The sequence below is a fragment of the Pleurodeles waltl genome, chromosome 9, assembly GCF_031143425.1.
Source record: "Pleurodeles waltl isolate 20211129_DDA chromosome 9, aPleWal1.hap1.20221129, whole genome shotgun sequence".
NCBI lineage: Eukaryota > Metazoa > Chordata > Amphibia > Caudata > Salamandridae > Pleurodeles > Pleurodeles waltl.
Genome location: NC_090448.1, coordinates 122766903 through 122781588, shown reverse-complemented (window position 1 = coordinate 122781588; position 14686 = coordinate 122766903). Strand labels below are relative to the sequence as shown.

At 44.1% G+C, this 14686-nt stretch overlaps 1 protein-coding gene across 2 annotated transcripts in view; it reads left to right on the top strand.

Annotated features, from left to right (window-relative positions):
• LOC138259004 (musculoskeletal embryonic nuclear protein 1-like) overlaps window positions 1-14686 on the top strand; it is a 287666-nt gene that overhangs the window by 241219 nt on the left and 31761 nt on the right. For both annotated transcript variants that reach the window (XM_069206382.1, XM_069206381.1), the window contains one exon: window positions 9772-9889. In XM_069206382.1, the coding sequence (XP_069062483.1) occupies window positions 9772-9889 (118 nt within the window). The remainder of the gene's footprint in view (window positions 1-9771; window positions 9890-14686) is intronic.

Below are 14686 nucleotides of genomic sequence, written 5' to 3'. Positions count from 1 at the left end.
TATCATGAGGGCAGAGTACGCGTCTGCCTGACAGTCTATCTGTTGGAAAATGGGTTATTGGTAAGGGCAGGTAAGTACCTACACTTAGCAATAGGCCACTAACCTCCACTTAGGTCCAATTAGGTCTCAATAAGTTAAACCCAGCTCAACCCTTGGTAGCTTGGCGACGAGCGACAAGGCTTGACTTAGGAGACAAAGCGTAAAGCATTCAAATACCACAAAACAGCAATTAATTAAAACACACGAAACAGTTTAAAAATCCAATACCAATTTTAAAAAATAGGAAATATTTTTAGCTTTAAAATGACACCAAAACGAATAAAATCGGACAAAGGGAACCGGAAACATGAATTTTTAAAGAATTAATGCTTTTTAGCTCTTAGAAATGAATAGCGCCAATCTGGTCATCTGGTCGCACCTCGACTGTGGCAAAGTCAAAGTTTAAGACGAACCGCGATGGAGCCCTGCTCGGCTACAGCCCGTGGGAGGCCTCGGTCAAAAGTTTACCTTAGGACTTAGTCGTTTTTCTGGAGATTTTCTTCAGCTGGACCAAGTTGCCAGTCCAATCCGACCTTCTGGAACTCTTCCTCCGTTGCGGGTCGCAGGAGCCCTCATTGGAGATTTTTACCTTCGGACTGAGGTGATTTTTCAAGACTGAAATCCCTTGACTGGGGCAAACCTGAATCTTGATGCGACATCCTTGGAGCCCTCTTCGGATACACTGCCTGGGAGGTCCAGATCAATTTTCTACGTTCGGACTTAGTTACTTTTTCGGAAATTTTCTTCAACTGGATGAACCTGCAAGTCAGACTGGGTCGCGGTTGAGGCAAGCTGGCTAGAGCTGCCGTGGCGGGTCAGTCCCTTTATGTAGCCTTTTTTCAAAAAGTTCTTCAAACTGCTCCAAAATTCTGGATCTTCTCCCAGAAGTTCTTTTAAGGTTCTTTTGAGGTCCGCAGCCCACCCCAATGTTCCAGAAGCTCTGAGATGCTCCTTGAGGATGCGGACTACAACTCCCAGAATGCAAACTCCAATTCAGCCACTAGACAGTGGTCAGTCACTTCAGGAGTTGGTGCAGGAGACTATGGTTAGCAATTTTTCGCCTGTAGCAAACAGGGAATCCCTCCTTGAACCAGTTGAAGCCAGGCAAAGTCCTTCTTGTGGTGAAGCCTGTGTGCAGCTGGTGTAGTCCTCCAGAGTGCAGTGTCCAAGAGCAGGCCAGGGGTCCAGCAGGGCAGTCCTTCTTCTGTAGTTCTTCCTTGGAGGGACCTGAGGTGTGGGTGCAGGTCTGCCAGTTTTATCCTTGCTCCTGGGTGGAAAAACAAGGGGGTCCTGGTTCTCCAATCAGGTGCATGGTCCTCCCCCCTGTGATGCCCGCTTCCTGGGAAGTGTGGCAAAAATCAATCCCAGGGAGCAACATTCCTCAAAAATCCATCATGGCTGAAAATGATTTTTTGAGGTTACATCTGGCTGAGCTCACCCACTGGTGTGGCTAAAAATACTAAACACACCCCTCTCCTGCCCTCTCCTAATCTAATCAATGGGGCACCTAATTGTCTGGGTTTGCAGGATGTGAGGGAGGTGCTGGGTTGCTCCAAATGTCCTTCCCTGCCTTTGAAGACCAGTTTGGCAGCCCTCCCCTCTTCCTGCCATCTGCTGAGGGACATTCTCCTCCCCCAGGCATATCTCTTTGTGCTTAGCCCAGACTACTTCACACCTCATCAAGGCAGCCTGGTCAAGCTGCAAGAGGCTGGCCAATCAGAGCAAAGCACTACAGGGCTGAAGTTGGCAACTTTTCAGGTAAAGTTTAAAACTCTTTACATGAACAAATTATATTAAATACAACACTTGTAACTTGTGGGGTTTATTATAACAATTAATTTGATACCAATCTTGATTTATCAGTCACTTAAGGGACTTTATAAATTAAAATAAAGTCTCCCCATTCTAGCCTATGGAGGCCATTCACTATAATGAGGGAAAAACAAATGTGTCTGTTTTACCTTACCAGAGCTTACAAAACTAATTTTATAAGGTCTCTGCTTATAGTTACATGCACCCAACCCTAGGGGCAGATCGGGCACACCTTAGGGATGACTTAATGTAAAAATAAGGTAGTTTAAGACTTTGGAAGTACTTTTAATTGCAAAGTCAAATTTGCATGTGACTTTAATTTAAAAGTAGCCAGCAAGGCAGGCCTACCTTTAAAATGACACTGGGCACCTCATCAGTGCACCTATAGGTGCACTACCTATGCTGGGGTCCCTAAACCTACATGCCCTACCTATACTAGGGATTTATAGGTAGGTTAATATTGTCAATTAAATTTAGCCTAATGTGCATATCCACTTTACACAGAGCACTGGCCCTGGGACTGGTAAGCAGTACCCAGGGCACAAACAAGAGTCAGTAACCACCAGTATCTGTCCAAAACGTTTGGAGGTGACCAGTACAAAAAGGAGGACTTTCCCACACTATCTCCCAGCGAAGATGCAACATCTAAGGGCTGCACTTTTTGGTGGAGGAGCTGAGTGCCTGCTTAATGCCTAGAAGCCTGACTGCCTGCTGAGAGGAGGGAGTCTGTTTGGCCTTGAAGGAGGGGAGACTGCCCAAGAGTAGCAGTTCAGCATGCTCGTGGCCTGAGGAACAGCCAAATAAAGTTTACTATCTGAGAAAGTAAAACTAGGAGATACTCATGCCTCAGAGGCCTCCCTGTCCTTTTTTACTGTTCCCAACGAGTACCACAAAAGACTTCATACATTTATAAATTGGCCAAAGGACTGCATCAATCTTGCAGTGTATAAGCCCAAGTCATGCTGCAACTGCCTGCTGTGTGCATCAGTCCGAAGGTGAGCTACATCTGCCCTTGCTGTATGTATCATTTGGGGTCGGTATTGCAAATTCCTGCTGTGTGCATTGACCCTAATTCAGAGCTCTATCTACCTTGCTCTTTATCACAGCAGACATGCTACAACTGCCTGATTGTGTGCATCACTGTGGGTTGAATCATGACTGCCTCAGCATACATTAGAGTAGAAGCAGGCTATAACTACTGAGAGCATCCGCAGAGCACCAGGAGCTCGGTGAGCAGTAACTGACTATTCCAGGGTAGCTGCAATTGGTGAAAACATTGGCTGACATACCCAACGGCCGCTGATGGGAGCACACATGATTAGAACAGTGAACTGATTTTGCATTTGACCTGTGGGGAAATGTAGTCTGCACCTGAGCCTTACTCATGCTTTTTCCAAATCTTGGTAAGTGATAGTCCGAGTCAGGGGCTCCAGGGTGGGAGAGAGCATAGAGAGGAGGTAATAGGGTGTTGTACTCACACGTAAACCAGGATCAGCTGTATCACCCTACATTTGAAATTGAATTGTGTACTACTGCTGTGTAATTAAAATTATTTGTTTCCCAAAAGACATGCTGTGGGCTGGACATTCAAGTTATTATATCTGTTGGTTGTTGAGTTCTGAGATTGTGTCCCCAGCAGTACCTCACTGAGAATGCTGTGACTGCTCATCGCCACTGCCCTGAGAGTCAGCTGTGAAAAGGATTGTACTTGGCCCAGGTTCTAGTGCCATAGTAGAAGGGACCCTGGGACGCCAGTAGCAAACACTCTCAACAACATCACGGGGGCCCAGTAGCCCCTGATTGTCATGTGACCCCCCCCCGAAAGGGACCTGACAAAACTTTTACCAGAAACACAAAAGTTCTGTATTGGGTAGTTCTGATGAAACACTTACAGATATTTGCCCATTATTATTTACTGGCTTTCTAGACATTGCAATCAATCCCAAGGCAGGCCAATACCCATATTGTGTTATGTCGTTGCTGGATTTAGCAAAACCTTTAAACAAAATGATAGTACAGATTGGTGTCTGAACAACATCAGACAGAAAAATTTAATTAGACTGGAAAAGGTTTTCTAATCTAGCTTTAAAAAGAAGTGACGTTCAAAGTGCATTATATCTGCTAACATACCTGCCATCAGACATGTAAGGCCTAAGATATAGACTACACTGCTTTTAATTACAGTGGCACATCAATGAGACGGAACTTGCCTTGTTTACATATCACCTGAGTTAGCTGATATTGTGATAACTTTCTTTTCTTGGACCATTACACTTACTTTGCCCAAAACACCTCTCACGATGTTAAAACATGTAGGTTGAATGTTATAAGAAACTGGGTTATTATTTGTGTAGGAAATGAGCCCATTACACGTAACAAATCTGCATCTTTCTCTTTACTGGGAACCAAGTACTCCATTGTCTCAGGGTAGTAAAGCAGAGTACTCCAAGGCCTACTCAGGGGATGTGGAGTGGGCTAGTACCCCTAGTTTGCCGGCAAGCAGCAAAATTCAATAAATCACTGTCCAGGCTGTGTTATTTCCTACAGAAAGTAATTACTTTATCACACGCACATTGCTTAGTACTATACATTAATTTACAAATATATAGATTCTTGCTGATGGAAATTTCTCGGTGTCATCGTCAGAACACTTTACACCCTTAGTAAGTCCTGAACTCTATAACTACAATGCCCACACCTATACTAGAGCCAGCATAGGTGGGTGTCATTATCAAAAAGGAAGGCTACTTGATTTGTCATGGTGTTGCCACATTGATAAAAGTAGAAATATTGTACAATCTGTTTACACAATTGAATTCAATAGTGTTGGCACCATATTATAGCACTCTTTATTAAATTATATAACTGTTCATTGTCAACCTTATTATTGCCAATTAAGCATTTTCAAACAATTCAATGTGTGACGGAGTCTTTCTTCTTTTTTAAACATGCAGCCACTGTAGCTTTATGACCACTCAAGAGTGTTCCATGTATTTCTTGAAAAGCTTCTCCTGGGGTTTAATCCCATGGGAGAGTTTGCACAACTTTTGTGACATCTTTATTGTTGCACTTCCAGCAGGATCCCAAATGCATGTTCTAAACACTGATGATGACCCTGTCCTTCCTGGGGCACCACAGTACAAACGTATGCACATTTATTCTCTTTGCCTCTGTGATGGGAAAATGGGTTCCCCTCGAACTAGTTTTAATTGCATTGTTCACAGGGGAATGTTGTCCCCAGGGGCCAGAGTGAATCTGGGGAGGAGACCCCATGTATGTCCACTCCCAACTAAACTACATACAGGAGGTTGCCTCAATCCCTGCCGATGTGGTTGGCCCTCCCCGTGGGACTTTCTCTCATAATAGCAGGCACTACTTACTCTGTTCTTAGCTCAGTCCTTCTGGGGGACCGATGATTTTGGGCTGCTTTCTCAGGCCCCATATGACTGCTTTTTCCTCATTATTGTGTTGTTGTGTTCCTGGGGTCCTGCACTACGCACCAACAGCGTTTTTACAAGGCCTCATAGTCTCTAAGTGTGTTTTTCGTTGGGACCATGGCTTTTAATAATCTCTTCACCAGACCTGTCCTCTGACTATGCTCCTGATGCTCTCTCCTGCTTGGGGGCATCTTCTACAGCCCCTAAACAGTGAATGGGCAGAACACCCTCTAAGCAACCCTTCCCAGGTCCACAGCCTCCTGGCTGCTTGCAGGACACCCTGTCAGTGAATTCAGGGGACAGACCACAGAAGTCCTCAGGGACCCTAAGGAGGCCATCCCCACTAGCCCTGGAAAGGCCCACCATAGTCAGGGTTACTAGAGACCCAAATTCCATCTTTGCAGAGGTTCAGAGGGCGTCTTCCTTTCAGCTTTGCATTATTCCATAATTGTAGCTTCAGTTTCTTATCAAGTGTGTACGTCTGTGCAGGGGTTTTAAGCTGGGGTGGACAGGTTTGGAAGGTAGGCACCTCTGCACAATCACAGAGTGTCACATTAGTACCCCACCCCTGCCCCAACGCTCTTGCACAGCATTTTGGGACATTTAATAATAGTGAGTTCAAGCGATCTATAAAAATAATTTCTTTGGTAACTTCAGGTCTGCTGCCAACTGATACTGCTGCCTAACCGTTTCCCATCAAAATGTCAAAGGGGAGCCCCTCCTGCATTTGGCTCCATAGGTCTGCCCTTCCTCTTTTGTTTCCGTGGGTGTGCCCCAACAAAAAGGGCCAAGCACCATTAAAGGCTCTGTTGTATGATAATTAACAAGATAATTAACTTGGCCAGTTGGGGGGAGTGAAAGACCTGGAGTATTTCTAATATTGATAGAGGGCACAAAAGCTTGAACAGTACTCCTACAAATCCACTGAGCATCTCCAACCAAAGCTTTAGCACTCATACTGTCTAAACTTGCACTGATCACCCACAACAGTATGGATGCTCACCCAAGCTTTTAAAATGATTAATTCATTTTGAGTTTGTTATAGTAGCACAGTGTGTCCATGGTGCCCAATTGCCCGTATAAAGCTAAAAAAAGGGTTCAGGAGCTAAAATCTGACAGGAATCCAAACAATGAAAATGAGTTGAAAAAAATGTAAAAGCAAATGAAAAGTTGAATATTATAATTCTGAAAAGTCCACAGTTGAAGATAATTTATGAAGTACCTCATTGTTTTGAAGTGTGGCCAATTTGAAGACATGTTCGTTTCTATAGTTATGACACACATGACACATAACATACACCATAACTCACATCACTTGCCAGGTTTAAGTCTTGTTTTATTACCTTTTTCCAAGTGTCATTTGCAAATAGTTGGTTTATGCGAGGCGGGCTACGTGTGTGATGGAGTCCCTTGTGTCCATTACATACAGTTACTGGTGAACTTCATTGGATTTGCATGTTTGAGCCAGAACCATGAAACAGTTCTGAGAGCATTTTTTAATTTAAATTCTATATTTTTTATAATAAATTTGATTTCCAACAATTTCAGTACATGCCCTTCAGTAGTGTGCCAGGAGCGCCGGTATCAGTCCCTGCGCTCAATCTTCTGTGGGTTACCGATGCCCACTGTGCAGAGATGAAGATATTTGCAGCTAAGGTTGGGTTTAGGGCTTGTCCCTGCACCCAAACTTCTGCAGACCGACTTCACCCATTGTGAATGGCCAAAGACCCTGTTCCCAACACAGCTAAGATACACTGACAATACTGCTCAGATCCCTGATCTTCCACTCTGTCATTTTTTTCTGCTGTCCATTCTATATCTCTGCCTCACACTCTATGGGTAACTTGCAAGTTGAATCTAGTTTGTAATATTGTAAAAAATGGCAGACAAAGCCACTACTTAAAATGGTGGCTTTCCTTATTGCAGATCATCTTCTGTTTTTTTATCGTGGTCTGTTATTTGAGTCCCTGCAAAGCTGCCCTGGGGTCAGACAATTTACAATGCCTTCTCTTTCTTTTTTGTGCTTTTTTTCCACAGCACAAAAGTCATGACCCAAAATTGATGTATGATTATCAAGATGGTAAAAAGATACTGTAGTCTCCATGAGCCAATCACGTTTGTCAAAAATGTAAATGTGATTGAGTCACAAATCAGGGAACTGCAACTTTATGAGGCAGTTAAACAAAAGTGCAAGCTCTTTCAAATGCACTCTGCTATTTTTTAAAAGCTTATTTCTCAAAAAGTACTGAATGGATTTTCATCAAACTAACACAAGTACACATCATGTATATAGTGCTACTGGTGCCAATTTTAGTGCAAATCTGTTTTTCTTTCAGCCCTAATTTCTGTAGGCATGAGAAAAACTCTTATGGGAGCTGATATAGTAAAACACATCTTTTTTCGCAAACGTACTTTTTTTTTTTCTGCCGGGATCTTCACAAAAAAGGTACACCAGATCGTAGTTGACTAAGTCAAGCGATGTCCCAGCATTGGTGCAGATTAATCCATGGGGTCAAAAGTTATATATAAATAAATATCCTTTCAATTAATATCAATCAATAATAATAACTACACAGTGGCCAAAAATGTAATCAGCAAAAAAGGCACAAAGATCATCAAAAGGGTTAAGGGGCAGCAGAGACTATTCCAGGGTATAGAGATCTAAGAAAAAGTAAAGCGCCAATCAAAATCAGCATTTGAGGTTGATTAGGAACTAGGTGAGTTCTCAAGCTAACCATATGGAGCAAAGATTGGATATGCCAAGGCTGTCTTCCTTGTCAAAGTGTTTGTTTTCTGACTTACTCTCCCGATTTAAAGTTTGGCGGAAGGGTTACCCCCATCTGCAATATTACAAATCTGTTAAGGGTACCAAGTACTTGTTTGCCAAACTCTAAATCAGGCCCTGAGTATTTTTTTATGGAAGTTGAATTCTTCAGGCGGCCCAAGTTCAAAGGTTGTGGGTGGCAAGTGTCCCTCAGATTTGGGTACCTCATCATCAAGCTTCAGCTAAAACTGCTGGTTTTGGTGCCAAAAGCTCTGAGCAGGACAAACCTGGATTTTGCAGCCAAAAGCTCGATTAGTGGGTCCTGATAGCTTTGCCACTTCTCATAAGTCTAAAAATGTACCTTTGTTTTTATTCACTTTTTTGGAAATTGCTATTCCCCAGTTGGACAATCCTGAAAGCCATTACCGGACATGGGTCCATGAGACCACCACAAGGTCCCTTTTGACCAGTTTTCAGTGCTGCAAAAAGCTTCATGCAGGCTAAATCTGTATTACTTGCCCTCTTCAGGTGTGACCTAGCTGGACACATTTGAACACATTGTCCCGGGCCTCTGGAGAAAAAAATACCAAAACACTTGGGCCCTCATTATGAACTCGGCGGGGTAACCCGCCGCGATGTACACTGGCGGTCAACAGGCGGTCGCAATGGGGCAGTGCAGCGGGTGCAGCAGCCCCCGTCGGTCATTTCACTGCCTGTAATTCGGGCAGGGAAATGCGCAACTGGGCTGTGCATGGGGGCCCCTGCAATGCCTAAGCCAAGTGCATGGGTAATGCAGGGGCCCCCCTAGGGGGGGGGAGCCTGAGTCACTCATTCCGCCAGCCTTTCCCTGGCGGTGTAAACAGCCAAGAAAAGGCTGGTGGAATGCGACTCATTATCTGGAGGGCAATGCTGCTTTCCCTGGCAGATCTGAAATGCTGCCACCGCCAGGCTGCCTGGTGTAGGAGCCTGGTGGTGGTGCCATTTCCACCAAGGCGTTTCCCCCACGTTCAGAATATGACGGTCTAGACCACCATGCCATTGACGGTAATGACCGCCGGCGTTGCAGTCCAGAACGCCATGTTCAAAATGAGGGCCTAAGTCACAACTTTTTCACAGTTCATCCTGATCGCTTCAGCTGCCCCAGCACCTCAAGACAGCCTTTTCGGTACTAGGTCTCTATCTAGCTAGGTCTTCTGCACGATACAGTTCTCAGTGGTCCACTGAGCCTTTTTGGGATCAAGAGTCCTTCTGATTTTGTATCCTCAGAAGCAGGTAACAGCAGGCCGCCGCTTGACCTTTAGAGAGCATTTCCAGTCCCATGAAATGTTACTGCTTGACTGTAAAATGTCCAATTTCTCTGTACGTTTAGAAAATTCCTATTGCATGGGTAGAGTTTTGCCAAACAGCAAAAATATGTGTAACTACGAGTTTGTGATACTGGTTTATTAAGGGCGATCCAAATTAAACGAGATTTCAGGCAGAAATGCAAGTGTAATAAAACTCTTGTTAATAACAAGGCTACGTTTGGGTTAGAGTCTGCATTACACTGCGGATTATTAATGGGGATTTCTGTCTGATGATCAGAGAAAATAAAGGCTTAATCGATTACATAATTTATGGGAACTAGGCACTTAATCTATTTGCTGTTCTGTGTGTGTTCGGCTGAACCTAATACTTCTCTGCTATGGGTATTAACTGTCTACTGTAAACGTTGACTAGGCCCCCGTGAAAAAGAAGCGCCCACCCATGAAAGAAGAAGACATCAAAGGTGCCAGGCATAAACTATCAGGCAACCAACCGATCAAATCGAAAACCTACCAAGTGATGAAAGAATGTGGTAAGTATATTTCCTTTTGTGTTTTGTTAAAAAATGGCAATTTTACTATCACATAACTTCAAATTCTGAAGATTAAAACCTGCTACCCTTTCATCTACAGACCTTGCTCCAGAAGTGTTTGTTTGAAATAGACGCTATTATGCTTTACTGCACAGATGCTGATTTTCCACTCTCTCCATGTTACCAGGGGAAACAATCTTTCAGCTCTGAACTTTAATTTAAGCTCCTAATGCAATGTGGGAGACGTAGTCTTGGTCCAGCCCAATGTAACCAATTGGACCAACATACCTAAGATTTATGATGTGCAAGTCCAATAGTAGAATATGTACTCTGATGGCATAGAGCAAGTCAAAATGCTAGATTGTAGTCGGGCTCTGGGACTATATGATTCTGAAGCTGTGGCTTTTCACACATACCTGATTTACTGTTCTTGGCACAGAATTCACCATATGCTACATAGCTTAAATATTTCAACAAAAAACATTTCGATCCAGACTTTACCAACACTTTGCACCATTGGAAAGCCACACAAAAATGATTCAACGTAATACATTGGTATATACTTTCCAGCACAAACGGTATTCTGCACTGCAAATGTGCCCTTTTTTCCGAAGTAAAAAGTGTTTGGGCTGCTTTGTACTGCTTTGTGTTACTTGCCTCAGTTTGGGGGTGGGGGAGGGGGGTATTAAGGGGTTACTGGGGCACTGCAGTGCAAACTCTCATACGCTTTGTTACAAAGCATGATCTACTAAAATAGCCAGGCTTTATGCTGAAAACGAATGCCACCTTGAAGCAGGTTCTAACAAATAAAAATGTTTGTAGTTCTCAAATAAACATGAATTGCATGTGTGCTGAAGTTCAGATCACACATTCAGAGTGTAGGAATTTGTACTGGGAGGGTATCCATCCAGTACAAATCCTATGCTAGACACAGCACACTGACCACTCAAAGGCTGCCCGTCATGCAGGGCATCCTTTAAGGGCACCAGCACAGGAGAAGTTAGCAGAAGCAGGCCAATCTTAATAGATGGTGAGCTGCATTGTGTTAAAAGTTTGCAAATCTGACCGTTTGTTTTTAGCTCAGATAGATCAAAAGTTCCCCCGAAAAAGTGCCACCCATATGCTGCCCAGTGGCAGACAATTACCAAACTTTAACTGCTCACCTTTCATTTGCTGATTACTGTATTAAGATGTTAAACATGTAATATTAGTATCAATAATATTAGTATCTGTTGAAATAACAAACTAAAAAAATAATTGTGCTACATAATGCTACATAATTTGCCTTTTGTTCCTGCCTAATTAGTCAGTCCTGCTGCATGATTTGATAATCCAATGCCATATAATTCCTGTGGCCATGACTGTAGCTTTATGTTATATATATATATATATATATATATGTCATAAGCGACTAGGAAAATGCCTTCTGTCGGAGACTGTGCGTGTGCCACCTGAAGCAAATATTTCTGTTGGGGGAGCAGTGCTGGCTGTGTGATGGGTACCACCTCACCAGGCTCCAAGCTCGAGTGGCACTGCATTTTGAAACTTTTTATGAGATTAAAGACCCTGCTGCAGGGTTCCTTGTGAGCCCAGCCTTGTTCAGCGCATAATAAAACTGTCAAGATAGACTGGTGACTTCGGTACTTGCTGGAAAGATCTCAGCTTTGTCCAGTCACATTTGTGAGTCATCATAAGGAAGCAACAACAAGGTGATGGATGGGATGCTCAAATTAATCTCAACTACTGGCAATCACTCGGGCGTATTCCAATCCTTTGTTTGTTTGCCCAACGCCACCTCAGTTTGAACACAGCTGTATGCAAATCAGTCTTGATGCTGCTCTACTGGGAACAGTCCAGCCTGAACTGCCAAGCCAGGTTCTTCCTGAACCGGAATAGAAGCAATCTAGAATTGGTTTTGCCCTGATAAGGGCACTATAGGTCTTTTAACTCCAGATCAAAGGACTGCAATCTGTAATAATGGCCGCAGGGGATATGGTTTACAGTTGCATTTTTTGCACGCTTATCAGATACTTTTCTTATACCATGACTGTTTATCAGTATGTCTTAATAATGTGTTTCAAACTGCTTTGTGAACTGCTGAACGTGCAACTTATTGAGGGCTTCCATCTTGCTGTTTCAGACACTAGTTGCCCTGCTGTGATTGGTGGAGGGGAGCTGTTAGACTTGGCATCCGTGGCGTGGTCTCCCCTAACTTTTTGCCTCTGTTTCCCAGGTTGTTGATGTGTGCGGGACTCTGTTTTTGCTGTTTTTAATACTCTGGGCACTTTACCACTGCTATCCAGTGCTAAAGTGCAAGTGCTCCTATCTAACATGTATGTGTAATTGGCCTTCCATGATTGGCCTATTTAATTTACCAGTAAGTCCCTAGTACAGTGCACTAGAGGTGCCCAGGGCCCGTAAATCAAATGCTACCAGTGGACCTGCAGTATTGGTTGTGCCACCCACATTAGTAGTCCTGTAAACATGGCTCAGACCTGCCACTGCAGTGTCTGTGTGTGCAGTTTTAACTGCTAATTTGCCTTAGCAAGTGTACCCACTTGCCAGGTCTAAACCTTCCCTTTTTATACATGCAAGGCATTCCTAAGGTAGGCCCTAGGTAGCCCCATGGGCAGGGTGCAGTGTATTTTAAAGGTGGGACATGTACTTATGTGTTTTACATGTCCTGGCAGTGAGATACTGCCAAATTCGGTTTTCACTGTGCAAGGCCTGTCTCTCTAAGGTTAAAATGGAGACTGCCTTTAAATATTATTAAAGTGCAGGTTCCCTTTGAGAGCAGATAGAAATATGGAGTTTAGGGTCTCTGAGCTCACAATTTAAAAATACACCTTTTAGTGAAGTTGGTTTTTAGATTGTTAGTTTGAAAATGGCACTTTTAGAAAGTAGGCATTTTCTTGTTTAAACCATTCTGTGACTCTGCTTGTTTGTGGATTGCCTGTCTGGGTCAGTTTGACAGATTGGGCTGTTTGCACCTCTCTCTAAACAGTGACACAAAGGGGCTGGGGTGAGCCCGGATATTCTGATGAGCACCTGAAAGAGTTGTGCCTGCCCTCACACAATGCAGTCTCCAACCCCCTAGTGTGAGGCTGAGGCCTGGCCTGTATGAGGAAGGATCTTACAAACACTTGAGACTTTGCTTTGGGTTTGCCTTCTTCAAAGGCAGAAAGGAGTATACGTGGTGGACCCAAAACCCCTGCAAATTACATTACTTCAAGGATTCAAGAGGAACCAGGAGAAGAGCTGAGGAGAAGTGCTCCGCTGGCCTATGACTGTACTGTGTTGGGCTACCCTGCAGTTGCTGCTTCTGCCTGTGCAAGGGGATAGAGACTGGACTTTGTTGCATTCCTGCTTGAGAGGTATCTCCAAGGTCTTGGAGTAGAGCTTTCTTCCTGTTTTGAAGCCTCAGGGACAGCAAAGGTTTCACCATCCAGACCTGAGTCTACTTGCTATGGACTCTAGCTTGTCAGAGGGTCCCATTCCAGTTCCTGGGCCCCTGAAAGTGAATTCCTGGAGAGAAACTAGTTTAACGACGCCATATGACTCCTTGTTACTTCGCTTACTACGCCATTGCCCGGAACCGTGGCGCTGCTTGCCCTGAGGCCGTGCGACAAATCAGACGACCCTGTGAGCTGGCGCTGCTGCCCCGACCCGCGACGCCGCCTGCCCCAAGGCTGTGGACTTTGTAGAAGTCCGACGACCCTGTAGGCCTCGTGTCCCTGTAGTTACTGAACAGGCCAACGTCCATGATGATCCGGCGCATTTGCAGCAGCCTGCGGCCCTGTGATTCTCCTTTACCCTGACTAGAGGTCCTTGCTTGGACAGGGGGTAACCTGACTGCCAACTAAAGACCCCATTTCTAACAGGAGCTAATCACCTTTGGGTGGGAGGAGCTATTTTATAGAAGCTGCAGTGTGGACGCCATGGACTCAGGAGTAAATTGTGGATGCATTTTTTGCACACTTATCAGATACTTTTCTTGGACAGTGACTGTGTATAAGTATGTTTTAACAATGGTTTTTTTTTACTTGTTTGTGAATTGCCAAATGTGCACTTTATCAAGGGCTTCCACCTCACTGTTTCAGACACTAGTTTCTCTGCCGTGATTGGTAAAGGGGAGCCAATCAGTGTTGGGTGGGAGTAGCCTGTCAGAGCTTCCCCACTATTTTTTGGAGGCTGCAGTGCAGACTTGCCGCTGAAGTGCCGCAAGGCACGCTTAAGGCGAGCTGGTCTGAGCCCAACTGCGCCTGAATAACATCTGGGGCCAGGGACTCTGCCCCTTTGAATCTTTATAGGGTAGCCTACTCTGCAACAACACTATGAGCTCTCAGAATCCCGACGCTGAGATGTAATGTACAAAAGTGGACAACAGACGAGCTGCCTCTTAACTGCCAGGTATAGGGTTATGCAATAGAGTCCTTGCAACCTATCAGTCTTTCACCCCAGACCACTCCTTAAATGATAGAATACAAGATGTTTAATATCAATTGCCACTCCCTGGTTAAAACTCATGCTAATATTTTAGACCTCATCCAGGACTACTCTTCAGATGTCTTGTTTCTTATGGAATGCTAGCTATGCCAGGACACCATAGCGGAATCTGTTTTAGCGCTGCTTCCGAGGTATTATTTAAAGAACATTAACAAGACAATTGGCAGAGGAAGCGCCCTTGCCATGATTTATAAAAATAGATATGCATGCCTCTAGCCTTTCTCAATGCCATATTCCAGAATGTAAACGTGCTCTTTTCACAATTTGTTTAAATGATAACTTCACTCTGTC